General features: G+C 38.0%; 1 protein-coding gene across 4 annotated transcripts in view; it reads left to right on the forward strand.

Annotated features, from left to right (window-relative positions):
- The window catches only part of PPARGC1A (PPARG coactivator 1 alpha), a 645981-nt gene extending 636956 nt beyond the window's left edge, over positions 1 to 9025 (forward strand). For 3 of the 4 annotated variants that reach the window (XM_084890519.1, XM_084890518.1, XM_084890517.1), the window contains one exon: positions 4951 to 9025. In XM_084890519.1, the coding sequence (XP_084746645.1) occupies positions 4951 to 5054 (104 nt within the window). In that variant the 3' untranslated portion in view covers positions 5055 to 9025. The remainder of the gene's footprint in view (positions 1 to 4950) is intronic. The other variant, XR_014795573.1, reaches the window with a different exon arrangement.
- Positions 9026 to 22339: the final 13314 nt, after the last annotated feature.

The raw sequence follows: 22339 nt of genomic DNA on the forward strand, positions 1-22339 counted from the left end.
CAGTGTATGTCTGCATGTGTCTATATCTATGTCTATAATTTGCCATTTTTTCTGTTCCCATCCCTGAAGACTTTTTTCCAAACCTATAGCCTTACCATCATTGTTTCATGGAACAGAATGTACAAAAGTCTTGTTCTTTTCTATTATCACAAAAACTTAGATATGTTAATATTTTCAACAAAGTACACCCTGAGAGAAGAAAATAAAATTTTATATGTTAGATCACATTATACTTTCTTTAAGAGAAAAAAGAGAAAATGTTATTTTTTAGTTCTTCTAAATGTTAGGCACTGTGTCAGGGGCTTTGCAAGTGGTTTCTCATTTAATTACCAGAACAGTCATGGAAGATAGATATTATCATTGTCATTCCCATTTTACAGACAAGAAAACTGAAGCATCCATAAGTATTGATTTTTTTTTCTTGTTCTAAAAGTTGTACAGAGTCAAGGGGTAAAATTTAGAAAATATAAAAATGCTAAAAAAAAAAATAGGAAAATCAGCTATCAGCCTATCACCTAGAGATAACCACTATGACTTAGTGTGTGTTGTACATTCCAGTATTTTGTCTCAGAATGTCTAATTTCTTATAGTTAGAGTCGTATTATATATATATATCTATATATATGTATATATATAGATATATATACATATATATGTATATATAAGTATATATATAAGTGTGTATATATATATATATACATATATATATACTTTTAAATTCTACTTATCTCAATTAATATTATACAAGCTCATTTTCCACTGTACTCACAGGATTAAAAATAATTTATCAACACTTTTTAATGGCAACACAGTATTCTGTTCAGTGAATAATGCCATTATATTTCAGTCTTCCATTATAGTTAAATATTTATTCAATTTGTAATATTATAAATAATGTCACAATTGACATCTTAATTTTCTTTCAAATTTTAATTTTTTCTTTTGCATGTGATTTTTTAAATCTAATGTGTGTATTGTAAGACTTTAGGTTCTTTGGTAAAGGTAGGAAAGTGACAAATGTCTCTTGCTTATGACACTTATTTTAAATCAGTTACACTAATAATCATAAAATTAACATATACATCTAAACCTTATTATGTTTTTATCTGTACTTACTTTGGCTTGGTATAACGAAAGAAATGAATACCAAATATTAGGATTTTTTTTCTCCCTTCCACCGAAACGATGTCTTCCTAGAGTAATTGATATAGGTAGTGTGCATTGTTCAGGGAGAATATGCTATAATTCACTTCAAAAACTAAATAGATAGTATGAAGCAGGGGAGAGGTAGCTGACTGTTAGAGAGATAGAGGCCCAGGGATGAAAATATAAGCGGTGGCAAGTCATTTGTTCAAATGCTGGCTGATAAAAACAGTCAAGACACATTGAAGTCTTGAGTTGATTTGACTTATTTCCTTCAGAGATGAAGGCCAGGGTGCTTCTAGTCTCTCAAAACATCTAGAGTTTAAAATAAGCTACCTAGAGGGGCCTTTAGATCACGATTCATCACTGGGAGAGGGAGGATTGAATGGTATTTCCAAATTGAACTAGAGCCTTCCTGAAATATTTCTAAGAAGAATGCTTCCCCTCTCGTTATCTCACCGCCTCGCCAGCAGCAATGAAACGTTGCCTTGCTAAGCTAGCTCTGTATTTTCTGAATAGTGTGTTTGATGCGCACGGTAGTAGCATGGGTTTTTCCAGTACCCTCAAGCCCGCCAATTGCATGAAGCACAGCCAATCTGAGTGAACACAGCCACAGAGGAGTGAAAAAACCTGCAGAATTTTGGAATCCTGCAGACCTAGGTTTGAAACCTGACTTAGCTTCTGACCTTAAGCAAACAAACTCTCTCTGATTCTGGTTGTTCATGGGTAACACATCCTATGTTGCTGCTGTGGAGATTAAATTAATGTTTGTGAAGCTGTTAACAGTGTCCGGCATAAAGCAGTTGCTCAATAAAGAGTAGCTATGGTTATTTAAAGTGATGGTAATGAGAAATTGGGAGTTTCAAGTTATTTTTAAATAAAAGAATCAGCATTGGCTTTGGAGCTGAACAACATTCATATGTGTCTGGTTTTTGTCCCCGGAAGAGTTCACGTTCAATGTGTCAGGTCACAGCCACTGAATGTGATGAGCAGAAGAATATACTGGACCATTAGGGGGATTGTGAGCTGTCGTGTGTGTCAGATGTAAAGTGAAAATGATATGAGGCAGACACATTTTACCAAGAGCAAAGTGACCAAGTATTTTAGATAGATTTAACCAATTTTATTCTGTGTATTATTTTTGCTACCCCAAATTAAGTTAGCTTGCCCACCCTATTTCAATACTCTTGAGGCCATTGCAATAATATTAGTGCAAAACATGGTGATTTCAGTTACGATTTATGAGCCAGTTTTATAAATGAGATTCAGAATTTAAAGAGACAATCAAAGTTACTATGGTGAAGCCAGGATTTAATTCTGGTTTCTATGACTCTGTAATCTGTGTGTTTATTTACTGTCTTATAAGAAAATGGATCTTTCTGAAAAATCCCAATGGAAAAATCTTAAAGAGGAAGTATAAAAATTAAATTACAACTATCTGACCAGAAGAGAAGGTTGGGTCAATACAAAAAAATATAATAATTTTGATCACAAATTAGTTATGGTGTAGAACTTAAACACATAAGAAAAAAAATGAAGGAAATAAAATCATGAATTTTTATGCATATATACATAACTTTTCATAAGCCCTTTTCATTTATTGGTAAATCATTCCCAGATCCCAACACAAATATTTTCACCCATAACTTTAGTAAAACTTAACAAATATTAAATTTAGTATCTACTTTGTGCCAACAGTTTTCTGGGTGCCAGGAATACAGTTGTAATGTGATTTGTTTCTTACTTATACAATGTCAATATTTGTAACAATTTATTTAAAAATAATTAGAGTGTTTTTTGGGTTATTTCTATCAAACTTTGTATTATATTTGACTTGTGTTGCAGCATCCTTCCTTTAGTGTAGAAAAAGTGGTGGGATAGATGGCATTGCCTCAGGAAGTACATGTAACCACATTCTGTCTTCATGCAACAAGAAGACTTTAGGGTGCCTAGTGTGTGATGTAGTGTGCTCATATATGTGGGTATATATGTAAATTCCCGCTGTGTATTTACATATATTTCACAGTGAGGAAAGTCTTAAGAACCACTGTTTCAAAGTACTTTTAGTATTTGCTAATAAAAATATGGAAACACTGAAATTCTGGATTTCATGCAGAATAATCCAAATTCAAGACATTTTAATGTTTCTCCATATTTTCTCCAAGAAAAGATACCTATGTGTGTTCCTGATGGGCCTATGCTGACCTCACTGTCATGCACATTCAGTCATCAGCAGACTCTCACCTTCCATCTGCAATGCAACTGGAACTCTGATTCCAGGCTGATTTCTAGCAATGAGCAGGGTTTTCTTGCCTTTGGTTTTTTATAAAACAAGATTTTGATTTGAACATCAGCTTCTGGTGAGATTTTAGTAATACAAGCAAACTAGTCATTTGGCCATGAAGAGAAGGGTGGGAGCCATTATCATTTAAGAATTAACCATGGAAGATGTTACTGAGGAAAGACTGGCCACTTCTGTTCTTGCTTTTATGCCTGGGTCTGACTCTAAATGTTGTTGTTTTGTTTTTTCTTACCTGAAAAAACTTGCTTGACACAAATTCCATAAAGACAAGGAGTGGTGAGAATGAAAGAGAAAAAGAAGTGCAGGAATTTATTTGTTTCCAGAAGCTAGGATGGTTAGAGTGGATTATAGCAAATGCTAAACATCAGTCTGGGGCTACAGGGTTTGAGGGATTGCAACCATTTCAGCACAACATCTTGGGAGGTCAATGATCTTACCTCCACATTACTGAGTCTTACACTCCTCTGTCATGTGGAGCCTTTTATTTTCTGGACGTGGTCTGGGTAAAACATGGAAATGTTCATATTTTGGTAGGATTATTAATGTTTTCCAGAAAGGACTGTCTTCCCTTAGAAATCAGTGCTTTCATTAGAATTAAAGTATTTGAAAGAGGTTTTCATTATATTTCCAAGAATTTTTTTTTTTCTCACTTGCAAGGCCAGGAAAAATACCTGACTTTTTTTTTTTTTTTTTTTTTTTTTGAGATGTCAATGGAGAAAATCAGAAATAGTTAACAGATTTTCACTTTACATCCAACATTGCTGAAACACATTGGTTTCATAAAGGGCTCTTTGAACTAGCATGTGGAACTTAGCACAAAAGCTGACATGGGCTAGTTTAAGGATTCAAGAGACACCATGGCTTTATTTTCATCTGCATATTTTCCGTCTCCTATTAATTAGCAAAAAGACTGAATTTAGGCTCTCTAGACATGAAACATTTCCCTAAACCTTCTAATTTGGAAGATTTTTGTGCCACTGGTCATTTCTGGGATACCCAAAAGTATGTAGTAGGTGACTGGGTCATATGTTTCTCCTACCTTAAGACAGTATGGGGAGTGGGTGAACTTCTGATTCTCTCTCAGGGTGAACTCAGCTGGGTTTTTGCTAAATGAAATTAGTCTCATTGAATAGGAAAATTAGTTCCATCTTCTACTCTTGTCTCTCCACCTAAGTTGCTGAGGAACCTTAGGTGAGTGGTTTGACATGCCATGGGAGGGTTGGGGGATTATTGTCAAAGAATATCCTTGGATAAGTTGCTATTGAATATTTGCTATTAAAGTCTATTTTGACTACCTTCCAGGAGAGTTTAAATCTAAAATGCATCAATATATGAGTATTTTGAGTGCACACCACACCTTAACCTAAATTATATATATAATTTTAGAATATTTTTAAGTATATTGATTAGATAAGCTGCTCTTACATAAGGTCTTCTTAAATGTGATGATTGAGTTGATGACCATCAGGAAAGGGTGCATCTCACCTGGCTTGGATTTCTTTCAGATTCAAACTCAGATGACTTTGACCCTGCTTCCACCAAGAGCAAGTATGACTCTCTGGATTTCGATAGTTTACTGAAAGAAGCTCAGAGAAGCTTGCGCAGGTAACATGTTCCCTGCCTGAGGATGACAGAGGGACGGTGAATACCTCACGGGACAGTGCGTCCTCCCCTAACAGACTATTGCAAGTCATACTTAGGAATTTCTCCTACTTTACACTCTGTACAAAAACAAATCAAAACAACAACAATACAACAACAACAACAACAACAACAACAATGGTTTACATGAACACAGCTGCTGAAGAAGCAAGAGACAGAATGGATATCCAGTAAGCACATGTTTATTCATGGGTGTCAGCTTCGCTTTCCCTGGAGTCTCTCAGTGATGGTGAGTGTGTGTGTGTGTGTGTGTGTGTGTGTGTGTGTGTGTGTGAGCGCGCATGTGTGCCTGGTTTGGGGGAAGTGTGTATGTGTAGGTGGGGACTGGGGGCTCCTGACCAGAGTGTACCAGGGCAAACCACTTCAAATGGCAGCAGTTCCAAGAAGACACACGTAAAACCTAGAACTTCAAAAATGTTCATATTCTATTAAAAAGGAAAAAATGAATAAATTCAAAAGGAAAGAAAACCAATCAACCAACCAACCAACCAACTAACCAACGAACCACAAGTCACCCTAAAATGACAGCTACTGATGTCTGGGCATCAGCCTCCGTACTCTTGTTTTTTAAGAAAGTACAAAATCAACTTGAAGCAAGTGTTCTCTCTTAACATGATTATATGACAATCCAGAAGAAACAACAGGTTCCATAGAACTAATACTCTCTCTCTCTCTCTCTCTCTCTCTCTCTCTCTCTCTCTCTCTCTCTCTCTCTCTCTCTCTCGTTCTCTCCCTCTCCTTCTCCCTTTCCCTCTCCCTCTCCCTCTCCCTCTTCCTCTCCCTCTCCCTCTCTCTCTCCTTCTCTCTCTCTTTCTTATTTTTTTTTTCCTTTGGCCATGGAATCTGGGTGAGAGAGGATAGTGCGGGCACTGGAATGATAAACTTTCCTAACATTTTGAAGTTTCTGTCATTCGTCCTTATCCTGACACCCATGTAAATGTCCAAAAATGTTGATCTTCCACTGCAAAATTCAAAAGCCTTGTCCATGGCCAATCGTGCAGCTTGGCCAATGGTTCTTTCTGAGGAGCTGGGGCGGTGTTACATTACAGAATGAGAGTTGGGTAGAACTCTCTGGGATGTGTTCAGATAGTGTAATTGCTACACTCTCCAATGTAGTTAAGTATTTACAGATGTTAAATGGAGTATTTTTATTTTGTGTACATACTATACAACAATGTTCTTTTTTTGTTACAGCTATGCACTGTAAATGCAGCCTTCTTTTCAAAACTGCTGAATTTTTCTTAATCAAGAATATTCAAATGTAATTATGAGGTGAAACAACTATTGTACACTAACCTATTTAGAAGCTGAACTTACTGCTTATATATATTTGATTGTACAAAACAAAAAGAAAAAGACAGTGTGTGTGTCCGTTGAGTGCAGCAACAAAACGATGCTTCGCGCATATCCATCCCTTCTTAGGTGAGCTTTGATCTAAGCATCTTGTCAAGAAATATCCTAGCCCCCTAAAGGTATTAACCACTTCTGCGATATTTTTCCACATTTTCTTGTTGCTTGTTTTTCTTTGAAGTTTTATACACTGGATTTGTTAGGGGAATGAAAATTTTCTCATCTAAAATTTTTCTAGACGATATCATGATTTTATGTAAAGTCTCAATGGGTAACCATTAAGAAATGTTTTTATTTTCTCTATCAACAGTAGTTTTGAAACTAGAGGTCAAAAAATCTTTTTAAAATGCTGTTTCATTTTAATTCTTGTGATTTTAATTTGATACAAAATGCTGAAGTAATAATTGCAGTATGATTTTTACAATAATCAATGTGTGTCTGAAGACCATCTCTGAAGCCAGTATCTCTTTCCCTTGGCAGAGTATGATGATGGTATTTATCTGTATTTTTTACAGTTATGCATCCTGTATAAATACTGATATCTCATTCCTTTGTTTACTAAAGAGACATATTTATTGGTTGCAGATAGCCTATTTATTATAAATTATGAGATGATGAAAATCCTCAAGCCAGTGGAAATTTTCTACCTAGGATGCATGGCCGTTTTCAGGGTGGAGTTTCAGTGTTTCGTTTGGGAAACTCAGCTTTTGCAGAAGCAGTGTTTCTGCTTGCACTAGCATGGCCTCTGATGTGACCATGATGTTGTTCTTGATGACATTGCTTCTGCTAAATTTAATAAAAAAAACAAACAAAAAAACTTCTGAAAAAACCTCCATTTTGAGCATCAGGATTTCATCTGAGTGTGGAGCCCTGGAAGTCAGTACAGTTTGGAGTGTGTATTCACGTTTTTAAATTAAGATTCCATCAAGGTTTGGCTGACATGACTTTTTCTGGAAGACATGCTAACGCCTACTTCTTAATCGTTCTTTTCCTTTCTCTTGCCCAACACGATCTTATAAAATGGATTTCACCCCCAGGCCAATGCAGCTAATTTTGATGGCTGCATTCATTTATCACCAGCATATTGTGTTCTGAGTGGATCCACTGTCTGTCCTGTCAGATGCTTGCTTGGTTTTTTGGCTTCTTATTTCTAAGTAGATAGAAAGCAATAAAAAATACTATGAAATAAACTCGTTCACAGGTTCTGCGTTACAACAGTAACACATCTTTAATCCGCCTAATTCTTGTTGTTCTGTAGGTTAAATGCAGGTATTTTAAACTCTGTGTGAACGCCAAACTGAAGTTTACAGTCTTTCTTTCTGAATTCTGAGTATCTTCTGTTGTAGAATAATAATAATAAAAAAGACTATTAAGAGCAATAAATTATTTTTAAGAAATCAATATTTAGTAAATCATATTATGTGTTCAAGGACCAGATGCGTTCTCTATTTTGCCTTTAAATTTTTGTGATCCAGTTTTAAATATATTCTCCTTCTTGCTCTGGATTGTTAACATGAGTAAGAATACTGGGTTCCTTTTCTTACTTATCAAAAGACAGCATTATAGATCTCATGTTGAGAATTAATTTATTCCCCCTCTGGCCTGACAAATATTGTTCCTATAAAGATCATAGTGTTTTTTTTTTCTTTTTCTTTTTTCCCATGGACTTCAAATTGCATCTAAAATCAGTGCAAAGAGAGAATCACTAAACCATCGAATAGAGCTTTTGAATCTTATGCAGACACTGTGGGTAGCCCATCAAAATGTAAACTGTATTCCTTTTATTTTTAAAAAATTTTTTTTGGAGAGGATCTTTCAAATGAACACATGCACCCCATCACCACTGGAGGCAAATTTCAGCATAGATGACCACAGGCCATTGCCTTCACGCTGTGGTAAGTACCACATCTACAATTTTGGCGACTGAACTGGTGCTTTAGAAATGTGGGTGTGTGTTTGTGTTTTTTCTTTAAAGAGATGTAGCAGAATAATTCTTCCAGTGCAACAGAATCAATCTTTTGCTAAATGACTCCGAGAGAGCAACGCCTGGGCTGTCAACATTCAAAGCAGCAGAGAGGGAACTTTGCACTATTGGGGTATGATGGTTGGTCAGTTGCAAAAAGAAAAACTTTTCATGCCTTTAGATGTGAGCTTACAGTAGGTAATGATTATGTGTCCTTTTCTGATGGCTGTAATGAGAACTTCAATCACTGTAGTCTAAGACCTGATCTATAGATGACCTAGAATAGCCATGTAATATAATGTGATGATTCTAAATTTGTACCTATGTGACGGACATTTTCAATAATGTGAACTGCTGATTTGATGGAGCTACTTTAAGATTTGTAGGTGAAAGTGTAATACTGTTGGTTGAACTATGCTGAAGAGGGAAAGTGAGCAATTAGTTGAGCCCTTGCCGGGCTTTATTTTTTCTTCCCCACCTGCCAATTCTACATGTATTGTTGTGGTTTTATTCATTGTATGAAAATTCCTGTGATTTTTTTTTTAAATGTGCAGTACACATCAGCCTCACTGAGCTAATAAAGGGAAACGAATGTTTCAAATTTACTTCTGCTTTTCTTATTTATGGGAACCACACTTGTGGCATGTTCCTCAGTTGAGGCCACAGTGCTCCTTCCTTACTATTCTCTTTCCCTTCTACATCGCCCTCCTTTCTCCCTGCTTTTCCATATTCATGGATGGATTTCCCCTCTAAGGTAATGGGTGCCTTCTGTATTTTACCTTGTCTCCTTGTGAATGGCAAAGGCAGAAATGGTGACTCCTTGAATGAGAAGTGATGAGGGACTTGATTCCACAGACGAGATCTGTTTTTCTACTTACCTCCAGAAAGTGTGTATTTTTAAGTACAAGCCAATCACCTCTAGTGAGTAACCCACTCAACATTCAGCTTAGAAAGCGGTTCTACTGTGGAAGAAATGAATATTTTTGAAGACTTATCATGGGAGACAGTCCCCTTCCCCCCACCCGTCATATGTAAGTCATCAGGTTAAATATGGGATAAGCTGATAGCTGCCAACACTGCTTGCTGTTAGGATGTCTGCTGTGTCCACTGTGTCTTGTCTCCAAATTTCCCATGGTCGGCCGGCCCCACTCCCAGCAACTTTTACTGAAAGACCCAAAGAAGTATTGCATTGGGAAGAAGTAGTTAGACATACTCTAGTTCCTGTCCCTTAACCCCACCTCCTAGAGAAAAAAAAGCATGCTTTTCATTATTAGAAATGTGGTAGAACTATCCATTGTACATGAATATCTGCTAAGGAATGCAAAGAAGACTCCCCAAGGTCCTACTTCTTCTTGGTACCAGCTTCAAATTTGCCACTTATTTTATCAAAGCACAAAATAAAAACTTGCCATTATCTTCCCCAAATAATGCACTCACCTAAAACAATGGTACTCAGCACTCTGAGAGGCAGTGAACAAGCCTCAGATACAGGCTTATCTCCACTGACCCTTAAATTGTGTGGAACATTTTTTAATCTTCTGGCTGGAACAAGGAAGGGCATTAGAATAATGCAAGTCTTTCTTTTTAAAGAGTTAACTTTTTAGCCTTTAAAACCTTTTGAGGCTAAAGAGGGATCTTTAAGAAGCAGCAGATGTAGATGCTGGTCCAGCGCCGGGACATCCTGATGAATTGTAAAGAATTTATTTGATGTTCCTCAAACTTTAAATCACTTCTAGCCCTGATGATCCTAATGGCAAACTACTTATTAATCCAAAAATTAGGCTGGCTAAAGTAAACGAACACTGGATATGAATAGTTTATTTTAAAGAACTTTGTTTCATTTCAAAAGTCCTCCAAAGTCTGTATAAAGCGTATAACATGATATTGGTTCAAAAACTCTTTTGCAGGGTAGCCAGTTTTCCCTTCATTGTAGCATTATTTAGCTTATCATTGGGTATAATTTACAGCCATAACAACATTATTATACTCATTTGACACTAGTGTTAGTAGCTACACATAACTCAGTATTAATTATAGAATATTTTAACTGAAGCATACTTTTTGGAATCTTTAACTTTATATTAATCTTACATTTTGCAATTCTCGTTGCTATTTCTTGTTTTCAAACACATTACATACCATTATAAATCAATCTTCATACTTTATTAAACAGCAGAGAGTAATAAAGAAGGTCACAACTCATAGAGGAGTTCCTTGGAGGTTTGTAACATTGTGATTTAAATCTCAGAAAGATTTAATCAAAAGTGGAATTAATCCCTGGGGGGAAAGATGCTATATAGATTCTATTGATGGGCAAAAAGGAGTCTATTTCTTTTCGTTGGTCTCTGTTAACGTGTTCAAGAAGTGGAACATAGTTTTTTTTGTTTGTTTGTTTGTTTGTTTTTTGTGAGAAACACAGTAGGGTTTTCTTGGTGGGGGAAGAATAATGTGCAATGACCTTTGAGTGGTGTTGCTACCCTTCATTCAAAATAGCCTGTTTTATTCCTGTGGCATTATTTATTCTTCTAGTGCTTAGTTAAGTTCAATGTCCTCCACCTTTTTGCTCACCTAAATATATTCCGTGTGATTCCAGTAATTCTGCAAGGTCCCCAAAGCTCCAGTCCACTAGAGCATGTGGAATGTGTGGGTCACATGAGTTGGGTTCCAGGGCTTCTCTTGTAACCAGGTGACTGCCCCTGGGCACATTCTCAGGGGCCCTGCAAACTAGCAGGAAGAAATGACCATAAAGTACAGGTGTTTCTAGGACAAGGTTCTCCAGGAAAGCCTACCAGTTTTCATGATGAGGACAAGAGGTCACCACCTTCCCATATACCTCTTTTTTGTTCTTAATCCATAGGAATTTCACCATACTCCTTATAGCTCAAAGACCATTACTGAACATCAGCTGACGCCTAGAAGGGGCAAAGTGGAATTAATTAACTGAAAAGAGTCAGAGAACTTTTAGAGGAGAAAACCAAATGATACGATAATATTTTCATGATTAAATTAAATGAGCACAATTATGCATGCACATATGCACACCAAGGCATTATTATAATCAAGGATCTTAAAATATTGTATTGTTTCAAATTTATGCATATAGCACTTACAGAAGGCAAGGAGCTAGTGTGATATTTGAATTTGCATATTGACCATTTTCATATATTAACTTCTAGTAGGAAGAAGCTGAATTATGAGAAAAAACTCTGGGGCGATTTAGAAAAAATATTGTACTTCTGCTCATTTGGGAACATCAGGGGCACTTAGCAACATTATTTTTTTTTCCCCCACGTAGTTTTCTGTGATGGATTTTCAACAAGATGACATCCAAGTGAAAACCAAAATTAAATGGGAAGGAAAGAATGTTAAGTGGTAAAATCCTAAATAGCTTATTAGACTACTTAATTGGAGGGGATTTATTTTTTGCTGCTGTTAGGAACTCTATAGTCAAGCTTCTCTTTAACAATACTAATTGATGAAAAGAAAGTGGCTCCACAATACAGTTACAGGCACAATACCCTCCAGCAAGTCATTTAAGGGAATTCACAGGTACTTCCTTTGTTTGATTGGGTGTTGTTGAAAAATCATTGTCTTCATTCATATCATTCTTTCTCACTTTGTCTCCAACCAGGTCTCTTTTCTCCTCCTGGAGCTTCCCTGTGCACCTAGAATATAGGAAAGGAAATGAGGATGTGCTTGTTCTAGTTTAACCACTTAGCAGGTTTTCAGGCTGGTTCCTATGCGCTTTGATGACTAATGTTTCATGGTGCTTAGGGGTAGTGCCCTCTGTAAGCTTTTTACTGTTACTTGTTGGGAATATGTGTACACTATCACGGAATAATGATTAATTGCCCTACTTCTTAGAGAAGGATAAATTAGCAAACTGGTCACACAGCCTGTGATATGGCCATTGTTGCCTTCATGTCAGGGACCTTAATGATCAAAGGCCATGCATGGCCTAATCAAGGACCTTCATTGCCCTCCAATTACCTGGCTACCTGAAATCAACATTCTCGTACCTACTCAGTAAGCTGCCTTTCCTATGGTCAACAATCTGAATTGTATTTCAGATGGTTCAACAGGAAAATAATAGGAGGAAAACAAAAATTGGAGTTCACCACCCAATGTTTGGAGCCAGTGACTGAGGGTGGGAAGTACCTGAATGGTAGGGCTGACATTTTTCTATATATAATGACAGATATGGTGGCACACAGAGAGAGTGCCCATGTGTGTTCCTGATGAATGAAACAATTCATAAAGAGCTCATAAGAGTTTCTTTGTCATATGGCACCAGGTTCTCACAGAGCCACCTTCTGCCATGGCATTCCATGGCAAGGACCAACTCTAGAAAGGTCAGCTGAAGGAAATAGAAAAAAAAATAGAAGGTTAACCAAACACATTTGAACTTCAGGTACAAAGCAAGATTTGGGCAAAGACTTCCCATGGTTTTTTATTTGCCTTTTATGCCCACTCACTCTATGGGATTATATAAACAAAAGAGGTGATTGTACAGCTAGGGCAGTAGAGATGGGAAGCAGAGAATTAACCTTTCAAAGCATCTGGTTCTGTGTGTGTGTGTGTGTGTGTGTGTGTGTGTGTGTGTGGTTCTGTATCAGTTAGACAGCAATTGGCTTTCACCAACCTGGTTTCTGCTCAAAAGAATTGATTAAATCCCATAAACTGGGTCCATGAGTGTCTAGTACCGGATTTCTGAGGTCTACCTGGCTGTAGAAAGGTTGTTGACAAATACATGTGAGAAGTTGAGCACTCACAGCCCCAGTTTATGGGTGATCTTTTGGGGTAATGTCCTTGTTGGATCTGGCACCAGTAGCAGAAAACAAGAGGGTGCATTTTTCTGGGCTCTATTCCCAATCCAGTGAGCAAGCTCAATGAGGTTAGTTAAAATTATGAAGTGCAAAGTCATGGACTTTGGTCTTCGGAATTCTATGAACCTTAAAAAAACAGCCTATGGCTTGTGGGCCACACAGTGAGAGGAAAATGTCCAAGAAATGATTGATTTAACAATGGCTGCAAAACAGGAATTGTCATGGACTCTTTTAACTATGTTTTTAAATTGTAATTAGAAAACATTTTAAACACACACATAAATGCATAAAATAATGGAATAGAACCCCATATATGAGATATTAACATTTGTTCTTTATGTTTAAGATTTCTCCCAAAACAAATCACAAAACTCATCTCCTTTCTCTCCTTCCCTTCTCAGTTGTGACCAGTTTTTTTTTGTGATTGGTGCCTGTTATTCCCATCCATTTATTTTTCTTTTGACCACACAGCCATACATCCAGAAGTAAGATGCAGTATATTTTGTGTCTTTTACAAATTTGCATAATGTTTTCTTACTGTATGTATCCTTTTTGCAATTTGCTAGTGGTGCCTTCTAATGCAAATGCAATTAGAACAATTCAGCCTTGGTGGAAGCCAGAAGGAAATCCTTCCTTCCAGGTGTTTGGAGTTGCCTTAGCAGCTGCTTAACCTTTCCTGGCTAATCATTCTTCACAGCGATCCTGACACTCACTTTAGTTTTCTATTTATCACTTTGGCTCATGGTTAAGTGCATTTACCCAATATCTTTCAAAGTTTTCGACCCTTGATCTACCCTGATCTTGCTTAGGGAGTGGTTATAAAGATATTCCAAGGGAACAGGCGGTCATAAAATCACAGCATAAAACAGAAACCCATACCTAGGCAGTTATTTCTTTTTTCTTTTTTAATAAAAGAGTTAATTCTTTGCTTTTTCTTTTTTTGTGTGTGTGAAATCAGATATTTTTGCCACATTTCTAACCTTCTCATTCCCACATACCCGTGAGTGGCCACATCCTCTCCAGAGAGGACATTGGGGAGTCCCAGCACTAAAGAAATTATTTCTTGTAATAGTAACCGATTAAACTAGTTACCAGCTGGGGAGCATGTTTGAGCACTTAAGTTAATTGAACTGTTGCAAACTAAATATGATTCTAAATTGTTTCAGTATTCCAAAGCACTTCATGCGTGCAGATAAAAATGAAAAAAAAAAAAAAAAAGTTACCAAATTGGTCTGAAATGTGCAAATCAGGCACACAGCGCTGACATTTAGATTTATGGCCTGATAACTCTGCAGTAGGCACCTTGGAGAACTTTGTGGGCTTTTCTCTTCCTTTGCGACTGAGCTCTCCTTTGAAACCCCTGAACCACTGCTTCATGTGATATTCAGCAAATGGAAGTCAGGCTGCAGTCAGAAGGGGAACCGTCAGCATCGGGGTTTTTCTACCAATTTGCCCCGGAAATTATCTCTTCGTGGTCATTTCATGGGCCAAGTAAGAAAGGAATTGTTGAAAGGAAGTTGAGTTTAATAGAGGAAATACCATATTTCATGCTAGGAAAATCTGGCTGGAATTTGGTTGTGAATCTGTTTGGAGGGCATTTTCTCTGTGAGGTGGTGGGCTTTTTCATATTTAGGACCACTGTGTACAATCCATGCCTGTGTAAATTCAAGGAGAGTGTCCTGACATGAATCTGTATGGCGGAAGATACTTCTCCCATGTGATATATCCCTTCCCCTTCTCCTTTTTTTCTCCCTCATTACCCAACAACTATATAAATGACATTCCATTTCCAGAATTTCCTTTTCTATGGTTTTTCTAACCCTCCATATAGATCAGGAGACAGGCTGGGATTGAATGGGTTGTTTGGAAGGCTCAGATGGTCTGTGAACCTCTTGGCAGCTACCGAATCATCCCAAGAAACAAGTCACGCAAAATGGTAGAAATCCCTACATTTCTCTGAGGTCAGCCCTCCTCCTTCCAAAGGAAGCCTAAGAATAAAATAAAGTGAAATACCATATATGTTGTCTTTATGAAATCTTATTTGTTAAGATAAGTAAAACTCAGGGAATTATAAAACTGATGTCATGTTGAGGGTCTTGAAGACACAATCATGGATGCTCAGGGTCACATAGGGAGGGTACATTCCTGGCTTCCGCTCACACAATGGTAGTGACTGAGTTAGAATATAGGCTATCATTGTTATTTCTGTTACACCACAAGCTGCCAGACACTATATACTATCAGGACACTAACCAGCAATACATTGACAAAGACAAACTCATGTGGAACAAACCAAGTCCATAAGGACAACATGGATATTGACTGACCAGCCATGTGTGGCTGCAAAGGAAGGCAGAATCAGTCTTGTTACAAATGAGGCAGCTGCAACCACAATATTTGTTGAGAGGTTCATGGCAGAGTCCTTTCTCCAAAATACCTCTTCTATGCCTTACAACTAGTACTGTAAATTCAACATTTTGTGATTCATATATGTTTTTTAAATTGAACTGAAAGCACCCCTGAGAAAGATAAACTATAGGCATTATCAGCTCTATGCCACTGTTGCTCAAGTAATTTCAGGTTGAAAGCCACTTACGTTAGGGCAAGAGTGAAAGAAATCTTAATACCCACATACTCACTTTCTAGAGGAAGGCAGGAAGGACAAGGACACTGGGTAACCAGAAGGACATATAGTAAATGTATCATTAACACACTTATATTCTCATAAGAACTTTCTCACTCATTTGCATTTTTTAAAACTATGTTTTTATTGATTTCAGAGAGGAAGGAAAAGAGAGGTAGAAACATCAATATTGAGAGAGAATCATTGATAGGTTGCCGCCTATTACCCCCCCCCCCCCTACTAGGGAACCAGCCCGCAACCCTGGCATGCACCCTGACCAGGAAATCGAACCTCAACCTCCTGGTTCACTGGTCCACACTTAATCACTGAGCCACACTGGCCAGGCTCATTTGCAGATTAAACATTTATTGACTGTCAACTTTGAACACTGTACTAGAATGAATAAATTATGTAGTCCCTACCTTTAATCAAATATGGAAGCATATATAGTAATAGAGGCGTGGTGCATGAGCGGGGGATCCCTCAGCCAGGCCTTCACACTCTCACAGTCCAGGAGCCCTCAGGGGCAGGAGGCAACCCGACTATCAGGAGAAGGTGCACCCCATCACACCTCTGCTGCTGCCACTACCAGCAGCACAAACCTCAGCCAGACCTGGTTACCTGAGCCTCGAGTGGCCTTGGGCGACTAGGCAGCCACCCTCCAAGGCTTGCCTGCACCTTGTAATGGCCCTGTGTTTCTGGGGGGTTGAGGGGTCTGGAGGACTCTGGAGGCAGGTGCATGGAGTTGCTGGGCCCACCTGGGGGCAGGCCTGGCCTTGTAGTACACCTCTCACTCCAATGGGACTAAGGGGACTGGGCGCCGTCATCTTTGAGGGTGGGAAAGCCAATTAGCATATCCCCTCCTTATTGGCTATAGGTTCTGTCATTGTTGAGGGTGGGGCAGCCAATTAGCATATTACCTCTTTATTGGCTGTGAGCATCACCATCTTTGCAATGGCTTGAGGGTCAATTAGCATATTCTTTATTAGATAGCATTAGATAAACTTTAGAAAAATATCTGCTATGTCCCAGACATTGTTTTAGTCACAAAGTGACAAGGTGAATTAATGATACCCTGACCTCAAGCAATTTGCAACCTAGTGGCTGCATACAAAGTAATGAATGTATAACTAAGAAATATCCCGAGATCTACTGGAACAAATTTCTACGCAGAAGGGAGGATGGATAGTGAAGGCCAAGTGGGATCTTTATTGCCTCAACTGACCCTGTGTATTTAGAACTGGGCAGTGGGAGAAGCAGAATTGATAAAACTCCTTTTTCCCCCAGATCTCTTCTGAAAATTGGAAGCATTCAAGATTTCCCTAATCTGTCTGCCATCTTTCACTGATTTAGTTCAAATGTTTTTTTTGTTTGTTTTTTTTTCACAAGAACTTTCCTGACCTATGTCTCCCCACTTTCTGCCCCAGATTTATAGAATTAACACCTTCATTGTTTTTTAAATTCTCAACCGAGAATATTTTTCCATTGATTTTTAGAAAGAGTGGAAGGGAGGGAGGGAGAGAGAGCGAGAGCGAGAGCGAGAGAGAGAGAGAGAGAGAGAGAGAGAGAGAAGATTGGTTGTCTTTTGCACCACCTGGATCAGGGCTGAGTTTTGAGCCTACAACCAAGATATCAGAATTGAACCTGGGACCCTTCAGTCTGTGAGCCAAACTGGGTAGGGTGACACCTTCATATTTGTGTCTTTTGCACTTTCATCTCTATCATAGAAATGATAATATATTCTTATTTCTTAATTTACTTTTGTTTTGCCCTTTGAGTTTGTGAGGAAGTTTGCTGGCTGACTGGTTGGATGGATGGAAATTGACAGAATTTTTATTTTTAGTTAAACTAATCTCCAAATGGCCTGGCTCTGAATTGTTTCTTGAATATCATTCTTCTCAAGATCACATGTAAGTGGCAAGTTATGATTCATGAGTTGGGATTCCTCAAGCCTCTGAGAAAGTAGGTGTAAGGAATACTCATGAGGTGGCATTTTCCCCTCTCTTGGCTTATTAAAAGAACTGCCTTCTGACACAACAGTTTTGCTATGGCAACAATGTGATTTCTTCTTTTCTGAGTAGTTATCACAAGCTCACTCTACCTGGTCCATGCAAAACATTGGCTGTTTTACCTGAAAGCCTGACAATTTCTCTCCCAACAGGCTAGGTTGGGGGAAGCTCTCTGTGTTTCTTGCTTCTCAACATCTTTTAGTTTTCTTTTCTAGCTGCATGGTTCTGATTTGGGATTGCTTGGATTACACATTACCCAGAACAACTGTTTTGATTCTTTACCCCTATTGAGAATTTGGATCAGGCAAGGGGCATGCTGGTGACCGGGGCATAGAGCTGGCTTACCCAGACCTGGACATTATTTTAAAAATCTAGCTATAGTTTTAGAGGAACTTCCTCTGGAAGAAGAGAATTTGTGCTGATCCTCAGGACTTAGGGATGTTTGATTCTTAGAGCTAAAGCCTCACCTGACCTCAAATGGATGAAATTAGGGAAGATTTGCTCATGCCCTTCCAAATATCTGTCCAAAAATTCTCATTTCTGCTATTTCCATGGCCAAATGAATTGTCACATCATGTGCATCCTTTAACCAGCAATCTATTTATCAAGTAAGAGAGGCCTGTTGTCTCCCAATTTCTGCTTTCCAGGTGACTGATATTAATTAGTGTGCTGCCAGAACAATTTATCTTTAGCTGAAACCAACGCAGATGAAAATGCTGCCGTGCAGCGAGATTTCTTTCCTTGAAACGATGAATGGGATGAAGATACTTATCTGGGAGAACAGGTTTCAGGTGGAGCTTCCATCAGCAGTACTTTGAAATGCATTGTTAGACTTTGGCTGATCTGGGTAAGGAATAAAAATAGCATGTCATATTTTGACTACATTAACTCATTTCCAACACAAGAGGCTGAGTTCCCTGCACAATGATAGACTTGCTTTGAAAATAGAAAATGCTGACTTCGTTAATAACTCTGGAGCCAGTTCTCAATTATTGGCATTTCTTAAAAGATATCACTGTTTTTTCCCAAAACTATGATTCAACTTTAGAATTCACCTCAGTTCCCCAATATAGAGAAAAACTTGTAAATCAACCTACCCCCCTTTTTATTATTGATCGCTCCCCTAAAACTGTCCCTCTGAGTAGTATGCCTATGGAGTCAGCACTGGAACTCCATGTTGACAATAAGAGAAATAATTAGGACAACCTGACAATGGAACAACTGTCTACCTTATCTGTGTGACCCTAATAAATTTATTTCTTTACATCTCTGCCTCGTTTTCTTCAATGTAAAATGGAGAAATAAAGTCCATTTTGTGGAATGGATCTGACATTTCCTGGGCTTGTCTATGTAAAAGAACTTGGCAAATAAAGAGCATACTTCCCTGACTTCTTAGTGGCTCAGATGGGCAATTTAAATGACTTTGAAAAAAATGGAAAACTATAGTGAAATCTGAGGTCAAAGAATATATCTTTTTAATTAAGATTTTTTTAAAGTTCCTATACATTATTGTAGACAGTTCAGTAAAAGGAAATAAACAAACAAATATTAACATCCCCTCCACAAAAACATTTACACACAAAAACCATGACCAAGTTTGGAACCAGAAGCTCTATCAGGGGTCTTCAAACTTTTTAAAGTGGGGGCCAGATCACGGTCCCTCAGAGAGCTGGAGGGCTGGACTATATGAACTACTAATTCCTACTGTAACACCTTGGCTGCGCTCACTGCCCAAAAAACCTGGCGGGCAGGATCAGACTCCCCTGGGGGCTGCATGTGGCCCGCGGGCCGTAGTTTGAAGACCCCTGCTCTAAGTTCTAGTTCTGATTTTAACATTGAACAGCTGTAAGTGATTAGCCAATGTTCTTCACCTCTCCAGGCACTACTTTTTAGGTCTCTAACGTGAAGGGGGAGGATAGCTTCTAACATGGTATGGAAATAGGAAAATAAACTTAGTTCATTGACCTCTTATCTTTTCTTTCCACTCTGGCTACATGTACATATTCTCCTTTATTAGTTTCTTTTCCTTTACTTGTGGTTTTCATGTAGATATCCTCCTGGCTTTTTGCTTTAATCATCTCTTCTCTATGTATGTTCTGCTTGAAATATATAATCTGTTCTATATAATAAAAGCCTAGTATGCTAAGTGTCCGATCATCCATTCAACCAATCAAAGCATAATATACTAATGATATGCTAAGGCTGCTCAACTGCTTGCTATGACATGCACTCATCACCAGGGGGTAGATGCTTTGACTGGTAGGTTAGCTTGCTATTTGGGTCCAGCTGATCAGGACTGAGCGAGACAGGCTGGACATGCCCTGGAACCCTTCTGCAGTCCCTCCCCAGCTGACCAACCTCCTGTGTCCCTCCCTGGGCACAATCATGCAACAGTGGGGTCCTCTCACAATCTGGGTCCTTTCAGGGTTTGAGAGTTGGTTTCAGTCCGATCCCACAGGCTAGGCCGAAGGACCCCACTGGTGCACAAATTCATGCACTGGGCCTCTAGTATCTATATATATTTAAAAGCCTAAGCAACTATTATGACCAGTCGCTATGATGTGCACTAACCACAAGGGGACAGACACTCAATGTACAGGATCCAACTCCCTCCTTTCTGGACTGGGCCTGAGGGGATAAGGCTGAAACTGGCTCTCCAACATTCCCCGAGGGGTCCTGGATTGTGAGAGGGTGAAGGCCAGGCTGTCCTCAGTACATGAATCCCCACCGGTACATGAATCCATGCACCAGGCCTCTAGTTAACTATAATAACATTGGTCTCCCCAAAATTATTAAAGATTACTTCTAAACCAATTTTTTTTAACTGAAATAATCCCCCCCCCCAACCTTCAAACTTATAGACCTAACTCATTTTCATTTGAGTTTGCTCTGCAAATTTAAACACAATATATTCCAAATGGAATGCATCATCTTACTCCTTAAAGACAATGTTGCTCCCTAAAATTCCTTTCAGAGATTGTCATCAATTCAAACTACCCTGGACAAAAACTTAAGAATTATCCTAAATGTTTTTCCTTGTTTTATTACCATATTTAATTTCACCAAATCTAAAATTACTGTCTTGTTTATTCTACTTCTTTTAAATATCTCAAATTGATCCATTTTGATCCTCATTATTCCAGTTATAATTAATTGTATTATGTCTTCCATTTAACAGTAAAAATATTGCATCTAAAACTCTCATTTTATCCTATTTGCCCTCATTTAGAGTTCATGGGTAGTTTCACTTAGCTCTCTGGAACTAAATGCAGAATTATTAGGATTTAGTATGAATTTATCTAAGAATGGCCCTCACCCCCCCCCAAAACATTATTTTCACTATGCTCTTGGCCCTGTTGCTATCCTGTACTATATAGCTCTATTCTTACTCCATCCTTGGAATATAACCTACTCTATCATATTTATAAAACTTTGTAAAAACCATTCCTTCTGCATGGAATGTCCTCCCTCTCCTCTATCAGAGAGGTCCTCATCTTTTTCCTTGAATCCATGTTGGGGGTAAGACTTATATATCTAAGATAAAATCTCAAACTTAGTACTGTGTTTTCCAGAAAATAAGACATCCTCCGAAAATAAGACCTACTTACAGGTTTCCTTCTGAGTGAAATATAAGGCATCCCCCAAAAATAAGCCCCCCCCCCCCCCAGGCTAAACGTGAGAGATTTGGTCCACTGATTCTGAAAGAAATGGAGTCACAAGAAATTCACCAGGAAATTCAGGAATTGGATTGTTATGATGATGTTCCAGAAGATGATGACATGATTGTTATTGAATAAATGAGTAAATTCTTGATACTGTAGGATTCACAGTTTGTCTGGTTTGTGTTGACAACTACCATACTATCGTACCATATACAGGTAATAAATTCCCTTTATTTTCATTTAACAATAAATGTGTACCGTATTCTTCTTCATGGAAAAATAAGACATCCCCTGAAAATAAGACCTAGCACATCTTTGGGAGCAAAAATTAATATAAGACACTGTCTTATTTTTGAGGGAACAGGTTATTTATAAGGCCTATAATGATAGACAGATTATATATGTTCTCTAAATTTCAGTTATATTGTCACCAAAATGTAAATAACAGAACCTGCTACAAAATGTTCTAAAGATTAAATATGATATATCTAGTATAATACCTAGCACATAGAAATATTTAATAATCATTAACTAATATTTGCTCTTCACAAGTAAACTCTAAGCTCCTGCAAGGTCCCTCAGCCACACTTCTCTAGGTTCTGATCTGGAATTTAAGCTCTATAATATCAGGGACTGAGCCTATTTGGTTCACACTTATTTTGCATTTGTCAATGTGTCTGACCCACAGTAGGACTACCAAAATTGTTTTGTCATTTCTATCAAAATTTAATTCAGACACTACTTCTTCTAAGAATTTTTATTATACTTCTCTAATCTTCCCTTCGACTTGGTTAAATAT

The sequence above is a fragment of the Pipistrellus hanaki genome (genome assembly GCF_964339955.1).
Source record: "Pipistrellus hanaki genome assembly, chromosome: 1".
Classification (NCBI taxonomy): Eukaryota; Metazoa; Chordata; class Mammalia; order Chiroptera; family Vespertilionidae; genus Pipistrellus; species Pipistrellus hanaki.